General features: G+C 40.3%; 1 protein-coding gene across 10 annotated transcripts in view; it reads right to left on the reverse strand.

Moving 5' to 3' along the window:
• DLGAP5 (DLG associated protein 5) overlaps positions 1-18,269 on the reverse strand; it is a 44,518-nt gene extending 26,249 nt beyond the window's left edge. For 5 of the 10 annotated variants that reach the window (XM_036281343.1, XM_036281308.1, XM_036281282.1 and 2 more), the window contains exons 1-8: positions 17,640-17,662; positions 15,057-15,295; positions 6,319-6,512; positions 5,607-5,669; positions 4,207-4,291; positions 3,995-4,114; positions 3,168-3,238; positions 7-269 (exon numbers count right to left, since the gene is read on the reverse strand). In XM_036281343.1, coding sequence (XP_036137236.1) covers positions 7-269; positions 3,168-3,238; positions 3,995-4,114; positions 4,207-4,291; positions 5,607-5,669; positions 6,319-6,512; positions 15,057-15,294 — 1,034 coding nt within the window. In that variant the 5' untranslated portion in view covers position 15,295; positions 17,640-17,662. Of the gene's footprint in view, positions 1-6; positions 270-3,167; positions 3,239-3,994; positions 4,115-4,206; positions 4,292-5,606; positions 5,670-6,318; positions 6,513-7,814; positions 7,869-12,371; positions 12,436-15,056; positions 15,296-16,759; positions 16,860-17,639; positions 17,663-18,158 lie in introns of those variants that run through there. The other 5 variants (XM_036281316.1, XM_036281291.1, XM_036281299.1 and 2 more) reach the window with 5 other exon arrangements.
• Positions 18,270-18,513: the final 244 nt, after the last annotated feature.

Consider the following 18,513-nt stretch of genomic DNA (forward strand, 5'->3'; position numbering starts at 1 on the left):
TCTTACACTTCTGTTTTAAAAGGGGTCCAGATGTAACTGGGTGTCAAGAAAGCACTGGCACTTCTGGGAGTCATAGGTGTAACTTGATAGGTCTTCAGACCATCCAGTGGCTGAAATGTAAAATCTTTAGGTGCAAAGGAATTCTTTCCTCTCACTGTTGCAGTATTTGTCTTAGGTGAGTTTTCCATTTTTAATATGATTCCATCATTTGCTGCACTGGTTTGTGAATCCAAATTATTTTCTTCACTATCAACTTGAAAAGAAATGACCTAGATGTGAATAAACAAAATAAAGTAAGAATTTCTCTCCTGGGGCTATATTTGGCCAATTTTTACAGGCCTGAAAATGTGAAAGATGAGATATATGTGCCAAGTACATAATTTTTTTTTTTAACATTTTTTTGTATCCTCACCCGAGGACATTTTTCCATTTTTTTGTTCAGATAGAGTGGAAGAGAAATGGAGGAAGAGAGAGAGAATCATCGATGTGAAAGGGACACATCGAGTGGCTGCCACCTGCATAACCCAACGAGAGCCTGGGACAAACTGCAACCGAGGCACATGCCCTTAGTGGGAACCGAACCCAGGTCTCTCCAGACCACAGGCCGACGCTCTAACAGCTGAGCCAAACTGGCCAGGGCCCAAGTACATAATTTAAGAGACAAAAACAGTCTGGCCAACCTGGCTCACTGGTTCAGCATCAACCCATGCCCCAGGAGGTCACCAGTTTGATTCCCGGTCACAGCACATGCCCAGGTTGTGGGCCCAATCCCTAGTGGGGGGCATGCAGGAGGTGGCCAATCGATGTTCTCTTTCATCGATGTTTCTATCTCTCTCTCCCTCTCCTTTCCTCTCTCTCTAAAATCAATAAAGAGAAAAAAATAAAAAAAACAAAAACAAAATACCAAATACATCTAAATGTATACACGGAATCAGAAGACCAGCTACACTATACCACTGCTATAATCCAGAAAGAGAGAGAACCAATCCTATTAAAAGAACTAAATAATAGGTTTTATGCATTACAACAAATTAAAATATATGAAAACGAAGGTGTAAAAATTTACTCACCTAACAAATACATACGTTTTTACTTTAATTATGTTGATAATTACAATGATTTGAGACTTATAAATCTAAAATTTATTGGATGACTTCTATTGTCAAGGACCAAATCCTTTATTACTACATAAGCAAAAATATTTTTCTTTTTTTTTTTGGTACGTGCCCCTAGTGGGAACCAAACCCAGGACTCTCTGGTCCACAGGCCGACACTCTAACAGCTGAGCCAAACTGGCCAGGGCGCAAAAATATTTTTTCAATGTGACACAGTAAAATTAACCATATAAAATGTGAAGCATCTTTTCTCTTTCAAGTCAATTTGTTACTTGATTTTTTTTTTTCTTTTACTGAGATATAATTGACATATAACATTATACCAGTTTCAGGTGTACAGCATAATGATTTTACATTTGTGCATATTGCAAAATAATCACCACACATAGCTACAAATTTTTTTTCTTGTGATGAGAACTTTTAAAATCTACTCTCTTTGTAACTTTCAAATATACAAGGCCGTATACTTAACTATAGTCACCATGCTATACATTATATCCCCAGGACTTGCTTATTTTATAACTGGAAGTTTCTACTTTTGACCACCTTTACCTTTTCTACTCATTCATTCAAACATAATTTTTAGAGTTTTCTATGTTTCAGATTTTTTTTTTTTTTTTTTTTATCCTCACCTGAGGACATTTTTTTTTTTTTCATTTTTTGTTCAGATAGAGCGGGAGGGAGAGAGAGTAAGAGAGAGAGAGAGAAACATCGATGTGAAGGGACACATCGAGTGGCTGCCACCCGCACGACCAACCAGGGCCGGGGACAAACTGCAACCGAGGTACATGCCCTTAGCGGGAACCGAACCCGGGTCTCTCTGTACCGCAGGCCAACGCTCCAACTGCTGAGCCAAACCGGCCAGGGCCTATGTTTCAGATTTTTAATGAGATATGAACTGAAACCAGAGTATTTCAACCTGGACAAGAGTTTAAGCATAACACTGTTCCTGAGGCCAGCATGGGAATAAAAGTAAAAACACGTGATATACAGATCATGTATCATAGTATTATATACTTGAAACCTATATAATCTTATTCACCAATGTCACCCCAATACATTTAATTAAAAAACAACAACAAAAAACGAGTGATAATCCTTAAGAAGAAAATCAATCTCAAGGGAGGAGCTCCGCGGTACGCTGTTTGTGAAGATTCACCCTCTAGTCCCTTCCCAGAGGATCTGTTTGAGTTTAGTAAGAATCTAGTCAGGTTTCCTACACTTTGGCATAACTTTTTTTTTTCTCTCTTAACTGAATTGTAGCATGAATTATAAACAAAGGGATAAACCATTCAAAATGATGGCTCTTTTTTTAAGACTCTACTAGGCCCTATGCTAGATGCTACCAGAAATGTTAGGTTATTTAATTTTTAATATTAGTCTATATAGGTATTACATGTTAGAGATAGAAAAACAAACTCAAGCCCTGGCTGGTTTGGCTCAGTGGTTAGAGCGTCGGCCTGCGGTCCGGAGAGACCCGGGTTTGGTTCCCGCTAAGGGCACGTACCTTGGTTGCAGTTTGTCCCCGGCCCTGGTTGGGTCGTGTGGGTGGCAACCACTCGATGTGTCGCTTTCACATCGATGTTTCTCTCTCTCTCTCTCTCCCTCCCACTCTATCTGAACAAAATATCGAAAAATGTCCTCGGGTGAGGATAAAAAAAAAAAAAAGAAAGAAAAACAAACTCATAAACTGTCCAAGGTGATATAACTAAGTGGAAACAGACAATATTCAAACTCAGACCTAATTAAATCCAGTCAATGCATTTCACCCTACCCCATCCAAGCTAATTCTCATATGAAGGTTTCTGTCAGCTGTGTTATTATTTTTTTCTATCTCCTGTTAACCAAATTATGTTTTCTCTACCTATAAAGCTCTGAGGATAAGATATCTAAAAACAACAGTAAATCCTCTTAGCTTCTTTATGATTCAAGCGTTTTTAACACTCATGTAGGTTAACCTCTTGAGCAGTTCTGTATGCTTAATTTCAATTTTATGAAAGTAGCAATAAGGTTTCCAAAGTATCTAGAAATAAACAGATGTTTATACACTACCTTGTCAGGTTTAGTTTCTATCTTTTTGGCAGGTCTTCCTTGATTTGTTGCTTTTCTTTCTGCTTCATTATCTAAAATAAAAATAAAATGTCATCCATTTTGACTAGACAGAAAACACTGCATTAAAAACACTAGGTAATTTGAGAAAGGAAAAAGGCAGCATTCAGAATGCATGTCTTGAAAAATTTTATGATTAAAAGTCTTATTATAAAATAAGATAAAAACAAATTAAATTTCCTGCCACGTACAGGCCATCTGTTTTCAAAAACAAAACAAAGGTGTTAAGGTACTTTACCTTTTGCCTCTGAATATCAAATATATATTGTAGAAAATTAGAAAAATAAAGAAAAGCACAAAAACAATAAAAAAAAATCACCCAACATTACATTACTCAGTACTAATACTGTTGACACTTTAGGGTACTTTTTTCCAGTTTTTCCTATGTTCACATATTCACATACATATTTTAGAACTGTGCTTATAACTGTTCAGATTTTGATCTGTTTTTCTTTCCCCACTTAATATATCATGAACCATGTCACTAAATATTTTTCCACAACACTGTTCTTAAATGGTTACACTGTTTTCCAAATAGATAGACTGTAATTTTTTGGGGCTATTAATTTTCCCCTTTGAGGCACTGCTTATACAAATTCAAGTACTCCCATGTTTGAGCACCCACTGCTAACTGGATGTCAGGGCACAAAAGCTATCTTCAGGAAACTGGAATCTCCTATTTCCTCCTCTCCTACTCAAGGAAGTACATGATGAAAACCTCAAGGAGCAAAACATTCGAGGTCAGTCATCGATCAAGAAATACTTCTTACCATTAATAGCTCTTGTCACTGGCTTTCTTGTGGAAGATGAGACTGTTCTGGCAATCTGCTTTGCCGCCAGAGCGGCCGATCGAGTCATTCTCACTGATGTGGGCATTTCGGGTTGCTCAGCTGTGGGGAAAAATAATCAAATCAGATGCTTTTTGTAATTATTAAATTATTGTTGTGGCAACATCAAAGCTTATAATTGCTAGTATTCCTACCTTTTTTCTCTTTGTTCAACACTTTCTTTTCAGAAGTTTGTCTTTGGCCAGGTCGAGTTGCTCGAACATCATTCCCATTAGCAATCTATTTAAAAGATTGGGCGCTATGTGATTTAATTGTATAATGAATCAAACTACCACATTTCTAATCTGTAAAATGACCCCTCATCTGAAATATGACTATTGTAAATAACCCAAAAAACAATCCACTACCTCAAATAAAATAGGATAAAGAAAAAAGTTTTCCATTATATATGAACATTTTTTATAAGCTTTTTTACATTCCAAGAATTCAGAAAATGCTAATAACCAAAGCTATTAAAAAGGGCTGACTATAATCATCTGAAAGTCCTTAAACATACCAGGCATGTTTTCACTTCAAGACTTCTGAATTTTGTCTAAAAAATTATTCTCCTGGATAGAAAACTTTTTATCATAGTTCACTCTTCTACTGCCTTAAAGACATTCAGTCCTGGCTGGATTGGCTCAGCAGTTAGAGCATTGGCCTGCAGACCAAAGGGTCTCAGGTTTGATTCCTAGTCAAGGGCATGTACCTGGGTTGCAGATTTGATCCCTGGCCCTGGTTGGGTCATGCAGGAGGCAATCAATTCCTGTGTCTCTCTGACATCAATGTTTCTCTCTCCCTCTCCCTTCCTTCCACTCTATCTAAAAATAAATAGAAAAATATCCTTGGGTGAGGACTAACTAACTAACTAACTAACTACTTCATTCAAAATGCCACCATCTCAGTGGGGCTCAATCAAAATTCTACCTACTTCAGTACCCCCATCTCCACCCCACCTTTTAAAAATCTCCATAATACATACTTATTTTTTATTGCCTCTCTCACATAAAAACAGAGAATTATTTTGCTTCCTATTATATCCCGGAGCCTAGAGGAATATGGTAGTGACTCAAAATTTATTGGATATGTGAAACTTAGCTTCCTCACCTGACAAAGAAGCATGCTACCCCCACCTACCCACTTTAAGTATTTTAGTAATCCCCCCAATAACTTTATCCATCAGTGTTTTGAAAACCCATAACTTATAATACCCACTCTAAGTGCCTTATATTCCTATCTGAATTTTATGGTAACATGGAATGCATAATAGGAGACCAATAAACTAACAAACAAAAAAGAATGTGCCACAAAGACAAAGTCTGGTATAGATCTCATAAGGTATGTCTGGGCAGAGACTATTTTAAATGAATAGTTCCTTAGCATTTAGCCAAAACTGCTCTATGTCACCATACTAATAACAGTGGTTTTGGTACTATTCACTCTAATAAAATAATCACTATACTTGAAGGTGATAGATTAAAAATAAATTTACTTATTCTGAGAAAAGAAAGTATAATTTGTCATTTTAGTAACAATTATCTGCTATCAACTATACCTTAGTCAGCTCCATTTGGTCTTTGGACTTTGACCTTGTCATTCGTACAAAAGATGGGACAGCCTTAAAACAATCAAAAGGAGATAACATTAAAAAAAAAAAATAAACTTGCAAAATTACTTTTATGTCTCATTATGAAGTGAAGTTCCCATTTTAAAGTTAAACTTTATCTGTAGTCATTTATGGCAAAAAGATACTTGCTAACTTAAATTACTATTTTTTTCTGGTTCTGGCTTGATTTAAATAATCTTTAAGTTAACTGAACTCATCACCTTTTGGAGTACAGGATGATGCTCCAACCAATGGGGCCACACCGGCCAGGGCTCTTCCAGTATTAATTATATAATGGCACAACCTTATTTAAAAGCCTCCCTTGACTCCACATGCCATAGGATAAGTGCCACATCCTCTGGCATAGCATTTATTGCTCAGCCAGGCTCTACTTGCTTTCCTAGTTTTATCCTATCGCGATCTACCTATAGTTACACGGAGAGATCTGATTTTCAGCTTCTGAGCTACTATTGTCATTCCCACCTCCTACCAATGAATTAAGTGAATAAAGGGACTAAGGGGAACAGGTAATTTTAGTCATTTAATCTCTTAAAAGAATTGCTTCTCAGTCTTTTGGCTAAAATCAAGTGTAATCTCTTAAAGAAAAAGGAACTGTTAAAAGGAACTATTCCCCTATACCCAGTCAGGACACTAAATTTACCTTTATTGGCTCAGCTTTCATAGTATTCTGGTTTGAAAGAAGAAATGAAGGCACATCAGGTCTATAAAGACCCACTTTAAATACTCCTCGTTTCGCTTTCTCTCTTTGCTCTTTCAATTTTTGAAGCTGCTTTTCTTCTTTGTATTTCTGGAGCATTTGTTTCCGTTGTTCGTGTAGAAGAGCCTTCACCGACTCTAAGCGGGAATAACAAACAAACATACACACACAGTACATAAAACATTTCAGACCAAGTTATGCAAATGTCTAAAAAATCATTTTGTCTAACTTCAACAGCTACTAAAAAATGCTTTGAGAAACTTCTTGTTAATTCCTTAGCACTCGAATCATGTTACTTCAACGCCTATTTTTTAAAAAAATTTCTATTCCTGCCCTGGCCGGTTTGGCTCAGAGGTTAGAGCATTGGCCTGCAGACCAAAGAGTTTCGGGTTCGATTCCAGTCAAGGGCACGTACCTGGGTTGTGGTTTGGTCCCCAGGCGAGCGGGAGGCAACCAATGATGTGTCTCTCTCACATGGATGTTTCTCTCTCTCTCCCCACCTCCCACTCTATCTGAAGATAAATGGAAAAATATCTCCAGGTGAGAATTGGAAAAATAATAATATTTCTATTCCTTTTGTCTTCACTTGTTCAAATATTTCTTAACTGCTTGATATGTACTAGACATGTATTACTACCCTTTCCACTAAATTAAATTCTATGATAATCAGGGTCTAAGCTGACCTCCTGTGATTCTTCCCTCCTGGTAGTCATGCCCTTGTGTTGTTCCTTCCCTCACTGAATGAAGCTGACCTGTGTAACCAAAAAAGGAGTGTTGAAATGGAATGTGACTTCCAAGACTAGATCATTAAAGATATTAAAGCTTTTGCCTTGCTCTCTCTTGGATCACTTGGTCTGGGGAAAGCCAGTGGTCATGGGGAGCCTGAAAGAGAATCAGGCAGCCCTCTGGAGATGTCTACATGACAAAGACCTAAGGCCACCTGCCAAAAGCTAGTATCAACTTGCCTGTCCTGTGAGTGAGTTAATCTTAGAAGCAGATCCTCCAGTCTTAGGCAAGCCTTCAGATGCCTTACTGGATGACATCTTGATGGCAAGCTCCAGAACTACCCGGCCAAGCTGCACTTAAATTCCTGACCCACAAAAACTGTGTGAAATAATAAATGTTTTTTGTTATTTTAAGCCACTAAGTTTTAGGGTATGATTTTTTCCTTTGATATTAAAGCTACTTGTCAGTATCTCTAGCTCCCACCTATGACTCTCAACTTAAGGTTTCTACTTACATATTCTCAAGTGTATTGAATCTGGTTTGAAAAATATGAGTAGCTACTATGTGTCAGACATTTTTAGGCAGTAAGAATAAGTTAGAGAATTTCTGCCCTTAAAGGGCTTGCAGTATTGTGCGGAGATGAACACAGTTTAAATTTGGTTTAGTATGGAACAATTAGGAGAATACACACACAATAAAGACTCAATACAAACCTGTCTGGGGAGATCGGGAAAGGTTTCTCAGGAGAGAGACGGCCTGAGGGGGTGCTGGAGAATGAGTATGTGTTCGCCTACTGGTTAAGGCTTTAAAAAAATCCAGGAAGATAGCTGCACAACTCAGTAAAATTACTTTACAAAAAAAAGCATATACAGTGATACCTCGGTTCTCGAACATAATTCGTTCCAGGAGGACGGTCGAGAACCGAATTGTTCGAGAACCGAAGCAATGAAACCCAATAGGAAAGCAGACTCCACAAAGCGTGACTCTCTCTCTGCACTCACACTGATGACGCAAGCAAGGCGCGCTGGGCCGAATGAACGCCATTCGGCTCAACTCGGAAGTTCGAGTTCCAAATATTTGTTCGGATTCCGAGACAAAAGTTTCTCGAATCCTGATTTGGTCGAAAACCAAGGCGTTCGAGAACCGAGGTATCACTGTATTGCCCTGGCCGGTTTGCTCAGCGGTTAGAGTGTTGGCCTGCAGTCCGGAGAGACCCGGGTTTGGTCCCCGCTAAGTGCACGTACCTCAGTTGCAGTTTGTCCCCAGCCCTGGTTGGGTCTTATGGGTGGCAACCACTAGATGTGTCCCTTTCATGTCGATGTTTCTCTCCCCCCCCCCCCCCCACTCTATCTGAACAAAATATCGAAGTGTCCTTGGGTGAGGATTAAAAAAAAAAAAAGCATATATTGAAATGGGTAAATTTTATGGTATGCAAATTAGTCCTCAATAAAATTGTTTTAAAAAGATAACCCAGTCCTGGCGGGTTTGGCTTAGCAGTTAGAGCGTTCAACACAAGGACAGAAGGGTCTCGGGTTTGATTCCCGGTCAAGGGCACATAACTGGGTTGCAGGTTGGATTCCCAGCCCTGGTCGGGGAGGCAACCAATCAATGTGTCCTTTCACATTGACGTTTCTCTCTCTCTCTCTCTCTCTCCCTCCCTCCCTCCCTCCCTCCCTCCCTCCCACTCTATCTAAAAAAAAGTCAATGGAAAAATATCCTCGGGTAAGGATTAACAAAATAAAAAATAAAAATAAAGATAATCTAGGCAGAGAACTGAACAGCAAAAGCTCAGATGATGAAGTGGTCAATCATCAATAAAAGCCGTACATCCTCAACTTCTTTGACTGTTCCCTTCGTCTTTGAATCTAATTGAAGCCTAGCTCTCCCCTGAAGGCCCAGCTTCCCTAGCTGTCCTCTCAAGTGTTTGATTATTTTTTCTCCCACACTGGTAATACCACTGGGCCTAAAGAGGAGAGGTGTCTCACCTCTGCTTCCCACTATTTCTTCCTCTTGACTAAAAGATCCCAGCTCCACATTCCATGTCATCAGATCATACTATCAAGGACCACAACTAGTCTTCTATAGGCCCCTTGTTCCTCGAAGGCTTTATTTAGCTCCCAGTTCACTGGCACTGTCTCCATCACGATTCTTGTACAAATCTTTTATTCATTTATTTTTTTGGTTAATCATCACCTGAGGATATTTTTTTGATTAATTTTTAGACAGAGTAGATAGGAGGGGAGGTTGGGGAGGGAGGGAAGGGCGAAGGGAGGGCGGGAGACATCCATCAACGTGAGAGAGAGACATCAATTGTTTGCCTCTGACATGATCTAACTAAGGCCAGGGATCAAACCTGCAACCCAGGTATGTACACTTGACCAGAATCAAACCCGAGACCCTTCAGTCCTCGGACCAACGCTCTAATTGGCCAGGGCTTCTTGTATAAATCTTGATGACCCCTCAAATACCCTGGCCTCTCAATTTTTAGTCTTCCTTTCCTCCGAGGATCTTGCTTCTACTATACCTCAACTACCCATTCCCATGGTCACATCCATACTAGTATGTCAACTTTTTTCATGTTATAGCAAACTTAAAAGATAACATTTATGCAGCACGCTGGAGAAAAGTGAGAGGCTGCTTGTGATCAAATGCAACCAAAGAGAGAGACCTCTGACCAACCCAGGCCCTGCCCAAAACTTCAAAGGCTGAGAAGATCAATATCTTGCCATACCCATCTTCATCTATGAGACAACTAGGCCCTTGAGACCTCATTATTACCACTGAATAACTGTACTTCCTTCATAAGCTCAATTTCAAGCAATCTACTCTCTGATTACCATATGTTATCTTTCCAACAATCCTTTGGTCCCACGAATACCTACACTCTGCAACCATCTTTTTACTGTCTCTTACCTCCCCTGTGTGCTCAAGTTTCTTCTTATCCAATTTAGATTCCATCATTCATCATCATAATCACTACCTTCAACATTTTGGCCCCTCTCTCACTGTGCTGAACCCTGGGAGAATTCCAACTCTGATTAAATGCCACTTTCTGCTTACCCCCCACCTGGCAATGCATAACTGAATAGGGTTGGAAAAACACACAAAAGCATACTACCTCACCTCTTTCTATTGTGACTATAAACCTCAGTGGGACCCTACATTTCCCATTTCATTACTCTCATTCTCCTGAATTACTATTTCATTCATTATCCTCTTCTCAAACCTGAAACGGCTCCTCTCCCATCTGCATTCAAAGCTTCCACCCTGGTATCTGAGCCCACACTCCACCTCCTTTCTAGATGAGCTGAGTATGCCCCTATCTAAGCCAACCCCTCCACCTAGTTCTAGACTCTGTTCCTTCTCACATACTCAAGGGCTTTCTCCCAGTAATTTACTCTCTCACTCATCTATTCTTCTCTCTATACTGTGTTGTTGCCCTCGCAAAGTTACAAACAGGAAGTAATTCCTCCCAACCCACATCGTCACCTAGCCATTTGCCTCATTTCTCTATTTCAGTTTAGGGCAAAATTCTTCAAGAGAATTATTTATATCCATATTTCCAATTCTTCTTCCATCCCCCTCTTACTTTTTTTCAAAATTATGAGAAATTTCAAATATACACACAAGTAAGACTATAATAATATACCTATCGCCATGATTCAACAATTACAAACATTTTGCTGCACTTGCTTTGTTTCTGAAGTATTTAAAAATAACTTCACCTGGCAAGTGTGGCTCAGTGGTTGAACGTTGACTCATGCACCAAGAGGTCACTGGTTCAACTCCCGGTCAGGGCACATGCCCAAGTTGTGGGCCAGATCCCCAGTGAGAGGCATGTAGGAGGCGGCCAATCAATGTTCTCTCTCATCGATGTTTCTAACTCTCTCTCCCTCTTCCTTCCTCTCTCTCTAAAATCAATAAAGAAAAATAAAAACAAATTCTACTCATAAAACCTTATCCATAAATATTTCAGTATGTACCTCTAAAATTAAAAGACATTTTCTTTCATAATCATAATGCCATTACCATATCCAACAAAATTAGCACTAATTCCATGTTATCACCTATTACAGGGACCTTTTTTTTTTTTTAAATCCTCACCCGAGGACATTTTTGCAGTTATCTTCAAATAGAGTGGGAGGGAGAAAGGGAGGAAGAAAGAGAGAGAGAAACATCAATGTGAGAGAGACACATCAACAGGTTGCCACCAACATGACCCCAACTGGGGTCAGGGCAAACTGCAACCGAGGTACGTGCCCTTAGCAGAAATCGAAGCTGGGACTCTCAGGTCCGCAGGCCAATGCTCTAACTGCTGAGCCAAACTGGCCAGGGCTACAGGGACCATTCTATTTATTTATTTAAATGTTTTATTTATTTATTTGTTTATTTGTTTATTTGTTTATTTATTTATTTATTTATTTATTTATTTATTTACTGATATGAGAGAGGGGGGAAAGGAGAGGGAGAGAGACAGCAACATCGATGAGAGAGAACATTGACTGGCCGCCTCCTGCATGCCCCCCACTAGGGATTTGGCCCACAACTTGGGCATGTGCTCTGATCAGGAATCAAACTGGCAACCTCTTGGTGCATGGGTCAACACTCAACCATTGAGCTAAACAGGCCAGGGCTACAGGGACCATTCTATTTATTTATTTAAATGTTTTATTTATTTATTTATTTATTTATTTATTTTTACTGATTTGAGAGAGGGGGGAAAGGAGAGGGAGAGAGACAGCAACATCGATGAGAGAGAACATTGACTGGCTGCCTCCTGCATGCCCCCCCACTAGGGATTTGGCCCACAACTTGGGCATGTGCCCTGACCAGGAATCGAACTGGCAACCTTTTGGTGCATGGGTCAACACTCAACCACTGAGCCACACCGGCCGGGCTACAGGGACCAGATTTAGACTTTGTTTCTTTCAAATAGGTCTTTTTTTTTTTTTATCCTCACCCGAGGACATTTTTTTCCATTTTTGTTCAGATAGAGTAGGAGGGAGAGAAAGAGAGAAACATCTACGCGAAAGGGACACATTGAGTGGCCGCCACCCACACAACCCAACCAGGGCCAGGGACAAACTGCAACCAAGGTATGTGCCCTTAGCAGGAACCGAACCCAGGTCTCTCTGTACCGCAGGTTGATGCTCTAACCGCTGAGCCAAACTGGCCAGGGCTCAAATAGGTCTTTAAAAACAAAAACAAACAAAAAAAAAACACCACTGGTTTGTTCAAATCAGGAACCAAGCAAAATCCACATACTGTACCTGGATGTCTTTCAAGTCTCTTCATCAAGATCCTCCTCCCCATCTTTCTTTTCATGAAATTATCCTGGTAATAAAAGTTAGTGGTCCTACAGAATGGCCTGCACTCTACATTTGTCTGTTTAAGTTCTCCTGTTTTTGGCTCATTCCTCTAGCCCTTGTATGTTTTCTATAAACTAGAAATTATATCTAAGGGTTTGATTAGAGTCAAGTTCAACTTTTGGGGCAAGAATATGTTCTAGGTGGTGCTGCCATTCCCTCATGTCAGTCGGCTTTCACTTCCTGAACCTCACTCTACAAAAACTACTCATCAAGCCCTGGCCGGTTTGGCTCAGCAGTTGGAGCGTCGGCCTACGGACCAGAAAGTCCCAGGTTCGGTTCCCGCTAGGGGCACATACCAAAAAAAAAAAACTACTCAAGTTCACCAGTGACCTCCAGAGTAAAGTTCCAATTCTCACTTCTAACATTACCTGACTTAACAAGAAGCACTGATGCAATTAATCAGGCTTTCCTCTTCGACGTGCTTGTTTCACTTGGTTTCTAAGATGCCACACTCTTCTGGTTGAACCTTTACTTGCACCGCTCCTCAGCTCTTTGCTAGTTTCCCCTCATGTCCTCACCCTCTAAATGCTGGCGTGCTCACCCCTCTTCTCTACTTTTTCCACACCAAAACTCTAATCACATCCAGTCTTATAGCTTCAAACACCGTGTACAAGCTGACAACTCCTGAATTTACATCTCCAGATCAGAATTCTCCCCTGAATTTATCTTGTATATTCAACTACCTTTTAAGCAACTCTTTTTCCATTGTAAAATCTCAAATTTAACAGGCCAAAACTGATCTCTTAACCTTACCCTGAGGCCATGCTTAATACCCACAACCTATTTTCAACATAACAGCCAAAGTGAGAGTTTGAAAACATAAATCAGATCATATAAATTTCCTTAAATCCATTAATGGTTTCTCATTTCCCTCAGAGTAACAGCCAATGTCCTTATAATGATGGCCCTTATGGTTCTATAGGAGTTAGCCGTCCTTGTTCCTTCTTCCTCAGCCAAGCTCACCTACTTGCTTTCTCTGGTACCTACCAAGACCACTCCCACCTCTAGACCTTTGCAAATGGCAAATAAAAGCTATTTAATAGCATATTGACAGGGTTAGGCTTTCATTTGAGAGAGTTTGGTCAAGGAATGGAATATCTGAGTGGGCAAGAGTAGAAGCAAGGAGCCAATTTGGGAAACAATAATATCACACCTCAATCAAAACAATGTCTAGTTCTTCCTTTAAAGGTCACCCTAATAGAAACATGTCAGTAGTTCCTTATTCCTAATTAAGTCAAATTTCTTAAAAAATAAATAAATAAATAAAATAAAGGTCATCCTATATCATTCTATGACCCAATTTTTATTTCCTCCCAACTCCTAAGAGATGTTGCTCTTTACCCTCTGCCCCTCAACAACCAACCCACTTCCTTTGACCTTCAAACATGCACTGATCATCTTATCTCAACAACAAAAAGAACCATATAACATGTTTATCCAATTTTTTTCTCTTACTTTCCTTTGGAATCATAAAAATAATAAATCTGAAAGAAATATTTTACCCTCAACCCCCTCTTTTACAGAATCAATTAAGCTAAATTATGTTGACTGTCTTGTACGTGCAACATATTACACTGGTCCTGGAAAATGATAAAATTGAAGCAGTGGCCCTGGCCAGTTTGGCTCAGCGGTTGGAGCATCGGCCTGCGGTCCCGAGAGACCCAGGTTCCATTCCTGCTAAGGGCATGTACCTCGGTTGCGGTTTGTCCCCAGCCCTGGTTGGTCGTGCGGATGGCAGCCACTCGATGTGTCCCTTTCACATCAATGTTTCTCTCTCTCTCTCTCTCTCTCTCTGTTCCTCTCTCTCCCTCCCACTCTACCTGAACAAAAAATGGAAAAATGTTCTCGGGTGAGGATAAAAAAAAAAAAAAAAATTGAAGCAGTGAACATTTAAACAACTCCACATCTCATTTCTTTCTCTATAAACATCTAAGAAGACTTTGTCTTCTGCCATTTCTTCATTATTTATTCTTGCTTTATTTCACTAAAATCTCACTTCTAGTATCTGCTTTATAAACACAACTAAATAGGAGTCCAGTGACTCCCTCTGGTTAAATTCAAAAGTTATTTCCCAGTTCTCTTTCTTCTCTATAGCATCCTTTGCCTTCTAAGACACTCTATTTTTATCTTTTGCTGAGATCTTTTCTTTCCTTATCAGTTGGCTTTTTCCTTCCTAATGACCCCTTTGGGCAAACTGCAAGGAAGAAGTCTTGCCCTTCTAAGAAATGTTTTCATTGGCAAAGTATCCTTATTTCATAGATTTTTTCAATCAGTTCTACTTTTATATCCCTTGTCAATTTATTTTGTCAACACTTATCTTACCATGCTCCAGAAGTAAGAACTTTAGAATTCTTACAAGGCAATATAGAAAATAAAGTGTTATAATATTCCATAGTGAACGGTTCTATCCTAGCTAAAATAGCTTTAGCCTAGCCTTTACCTTAAACACACAGTAGAAAACGTCAAGTTATACAAAATGGTATTACAAAACTCCATTCTTCTGGTCAGGGTTTTTTAACCTCAGTTATTAAACCAACTTTTCTTCTCTCTTCAAAACACTTAAAATTACAATAAACCTTTACTTACTTGGCTTGACACTGGCCTTTTCTGGAACAAGCTCTTGAGAGGTCTCATCTAATTCAAGAAGACTTCTACCTTCTAAGGTTGGAATGTTGACATCTTTCAAACCAAACTGTCTATTTCGTTCATATTCCTTATGTCTGTGTTCTTTCTGAGACAGTGATTTCCTATGAGCAATTTTAGTTCTAATCATATCAGTACTTAAATCCTTTCTGCGTCGACTGGCAAAATGTGATGAAGACATCCTGTCAGGGAAAAGAGAGACAGACCAACTTACATGGCTTTTCATTTTATTATTTAAAAAATTAAGATTCCAGCCCTGGCCAGTTTGGCTCAGGGGTTAGAGCGTCGGCCTGCGGTCCAGAGAGACCCGGGTTCGGTTCCCGCTAGGGGAGCGTACCTCAGTTGCAGTTTGTCCCTGGCCCCGGTTGGTCGTGTGGGTGGCAGCCACTGAATGTGTTCCTTTTGCATCGACGTTTCTCTCTCTCTCCCTCCCACTCTACCTGAACAAAAAATGGAAAAATGTCCTCGGGTGAGGATAAAAAAAAAAAATTAAGATTCCAATTCACCTCCTGTCCCAGCCTCAGAACCTTCTGAGATAAAAATATTGAAATACAAAATGGAATAAATAAGAGTGGGAAGGAGGTTGTCAAAACATAAGACACTAGCCCAGCCGGTGTGGCTCAGTGGTTGAGCGTCAACCCATGCACCAAGAAAGAGGTCGCTGGTTCAATTCCTGGTCAGGGCATAAGCCCAGGTTGTGGGTCCCATCCCCAGTGAGGGGCATGCAGAAGGCAGCCAATCAATGTTCTTGCTCATCGATGTTTCTCTCTCTCCTTCTAAAATTAATAAAGAAAAAAATATATATATTAAAAAAAAAAAGATAGTCTGGCCAATGTAGCTCAGTGGTTGGGCGTCAACCCATGCACCAAGAGGTCACTGGTTCAATTCCCGGTCAAGACACATGCCCAGGTTGTGGGCCCGATCCCCAGTGGGGGGCATGCATTTCTATCTCTCTCTCCCTCTCCTTTCCTCTCTCTCTAAAAATCAATAAAGAAAAAAAAAATTTTTTTTAAATAAGACACTACAACTTATTCTGCAGTTCTAAATAGGATCTTGTTTCACAGACTAAGTGAAGCTCAGGAAGCTATGGTCCATAATATACAGAACAGTTTCCTAACCTTCCCCTGGTGATGAATGCCAGCAACCTGACATTTTTCTTGTCAAGCCAAAAAACAAAACAAACAAAAACCATACAAGATGCCTATTAGACAAATAGGGATGATAAATAGGTACTAAATATACAATATTAAGAAAAAGAAGGGCCTGGCCAGTTTGGCTCAGTGAGTTTGATTCCAGTAAAGGGCACATACCAGGGTTGTAGGTTTGATCCCCAGCACTGGTTGGGGTCATACAGGAAGCAACCAATCAATGTGTCTCTCTCAGATCATGTTTCTCTTTCTCTCATTCTCTCTCTCTCTCTCTCCCCTCCCACCCTCCCTTCCCTCCTCCCTCACACTCTCTCTAAAAAAAAAATTTAAAAAAATCATTGGAAAAATATCCTCAGGTGATGATTAACAAAAAAAGAAGGGTTTTCAGAATTACCACGATGACATAAAAAGATAATCAAATCAGGTTGTCTTTGGGAGGTCAGAATAAAATTATTTTTGGCCATGTAAGAAATTATATAGTTTACTTGGCATATATACCCTTTTCGTAGAAAGATCCTTGAGAATGTATTCAAGCAACACAAAGGCGAAGGACAAGAAAGAGGAGGTCACGCGTTCCAAGAAACCACGGATAGAACTGAGGAAAAGAATCAAGGAAAGTGGAAAGTCTGGTACAGAGAACAACCAAGACAACTGGAGAAAAAAGGGCTGGTTTTCTTTCTTTCTTTTTTAAAAAATCCTCACCCGAGGATATTTTTCCATTTATTTTCAGACAGAGTGGGAGGGAGAGATATATATAGAGAGAGATACATCAATTGGTTGCCTCCCGCACAACCCTGACCAGGGCCAGGGACCAAACTGCAACCAAAGTATATGCTCTTGACCAGAACCAAAGCCACGACTCTTTGGTCCACAGGCTGACGCTCTAACCGCTGAGCCAAACTGGCCAGGGAGCTGGTTTTACAGAGAAAATTCTTGCCAGCTTAAAAGAAAAAGAGGGGTGAGGGGAAGGCCTGCAATTAGGAATTTTAAAAAGTTATAAGCACACTATATTCTTCAACAATAACTAAGAAAGTCCATTAGAAAAATCCAAATAAAAGAAAAATCTGCACAAGAAATACAACAAATTAAAACGTTACATCATTTTAAAGCAATCAACAGAGTATAAAAAAAATGAGAATTTGCCTGACTTGGATGCTAATAACATTCTCTTTTGTGAGCCCAGGGGACGTGACAAAGGACTGTGCTCTTCATCAAGAACTCTCCCCTATTGGATTTGCCACCTCCCACAAGTATTAGTTTGCTAAATATTAAAGAAAAAAATTAAACTTAGGTATTATTTTTAAATACAACATAGCTCTATGCACAGCACGGAAAGAGGGAGAGAGACAGAACATTAAAAGGTATATTTAATCATCACCTAAACGTTGAAGGGACGTTAAGTATTATCACCATTCTACAAATGAGGTACATTAACTGCCCACGTGAGCACAGCTAAAAGGAGGTGCAGCTGGGACCCCAAGCCCCGCAGTCTGGCTCTTCACACACATCTGAATGCTCTTCTTTGGCTGGCCCGGGTTTCTTGCAGCTTGAAAGTCTAAAACGCCTTACTCTCGCTTGCCAGCAGGTTCTCAACCCGGTGTTTACAGTTGTCACAGGATTTGGGAGGAGCTACTGAAATTTAATGTCAGGGCCAAGGATGCTAAGTATCGACCCGCTCCAAAGGCGAATTACGCCCCGGTGGTGCAACGCTGACTGCCACCTAGAACAAGGCAACGAATATTTAATCTTCTGAAGGGCTTCAGGAAGAACAGGTAACACGGTCCCGGCGGACCGTCTCCTGAGCGGCGTCAGCTCGCAGCTGCTGGTCCTCAGATCCTTCTAGACCTTCTAGAAGGAAGCAGGCCAGCGCCCTCCCGCCTCCCCAGAACCCACCTACCTGAGGCAGCTTCTAGCGTGAAACCTCAACCAAACTAAAAGCAAAGGAATCTCTCAGTCTGGAAGACCACCGATGCCTCTAAAGCAGGACCGCCGACAACCCGAGCCTCCGCTAAATTCAAACTTCCCACACCCAGCTTCTGATTGGAGGGATTTTAACCAACACTTCCGGGAAACGTGCCCGCCTCTTCCCTTCAAGGAGGCTTGCGATTGGTGGACTCCTTGGGACATTTGAATTGATTGAAAGGTGAAAGGACGGTTCAGATGGGTGTGAGCGGAGTCAATGGGCGGGTCTGGGACGTGATATTGATGAGGGGTGGAGCAATGGGTACTCTGGCTGGGTGGCCAGGGGCGGG

This window comes from Molossus molossus, unplaced genomic scaffold (genome assembly GCF_014108415.1).
Source record: "Molossus molossus isolate mMolMol1 unplaced genomic scaffold, mMolMol1.p scaffold_m16_p_1, whole genome shotgun sequence".
NCBI lineage: Eukaryota > Metazoa > Chordata > Mammalia > Chiroptera > Molossidae > Molossus > Molossus molossus.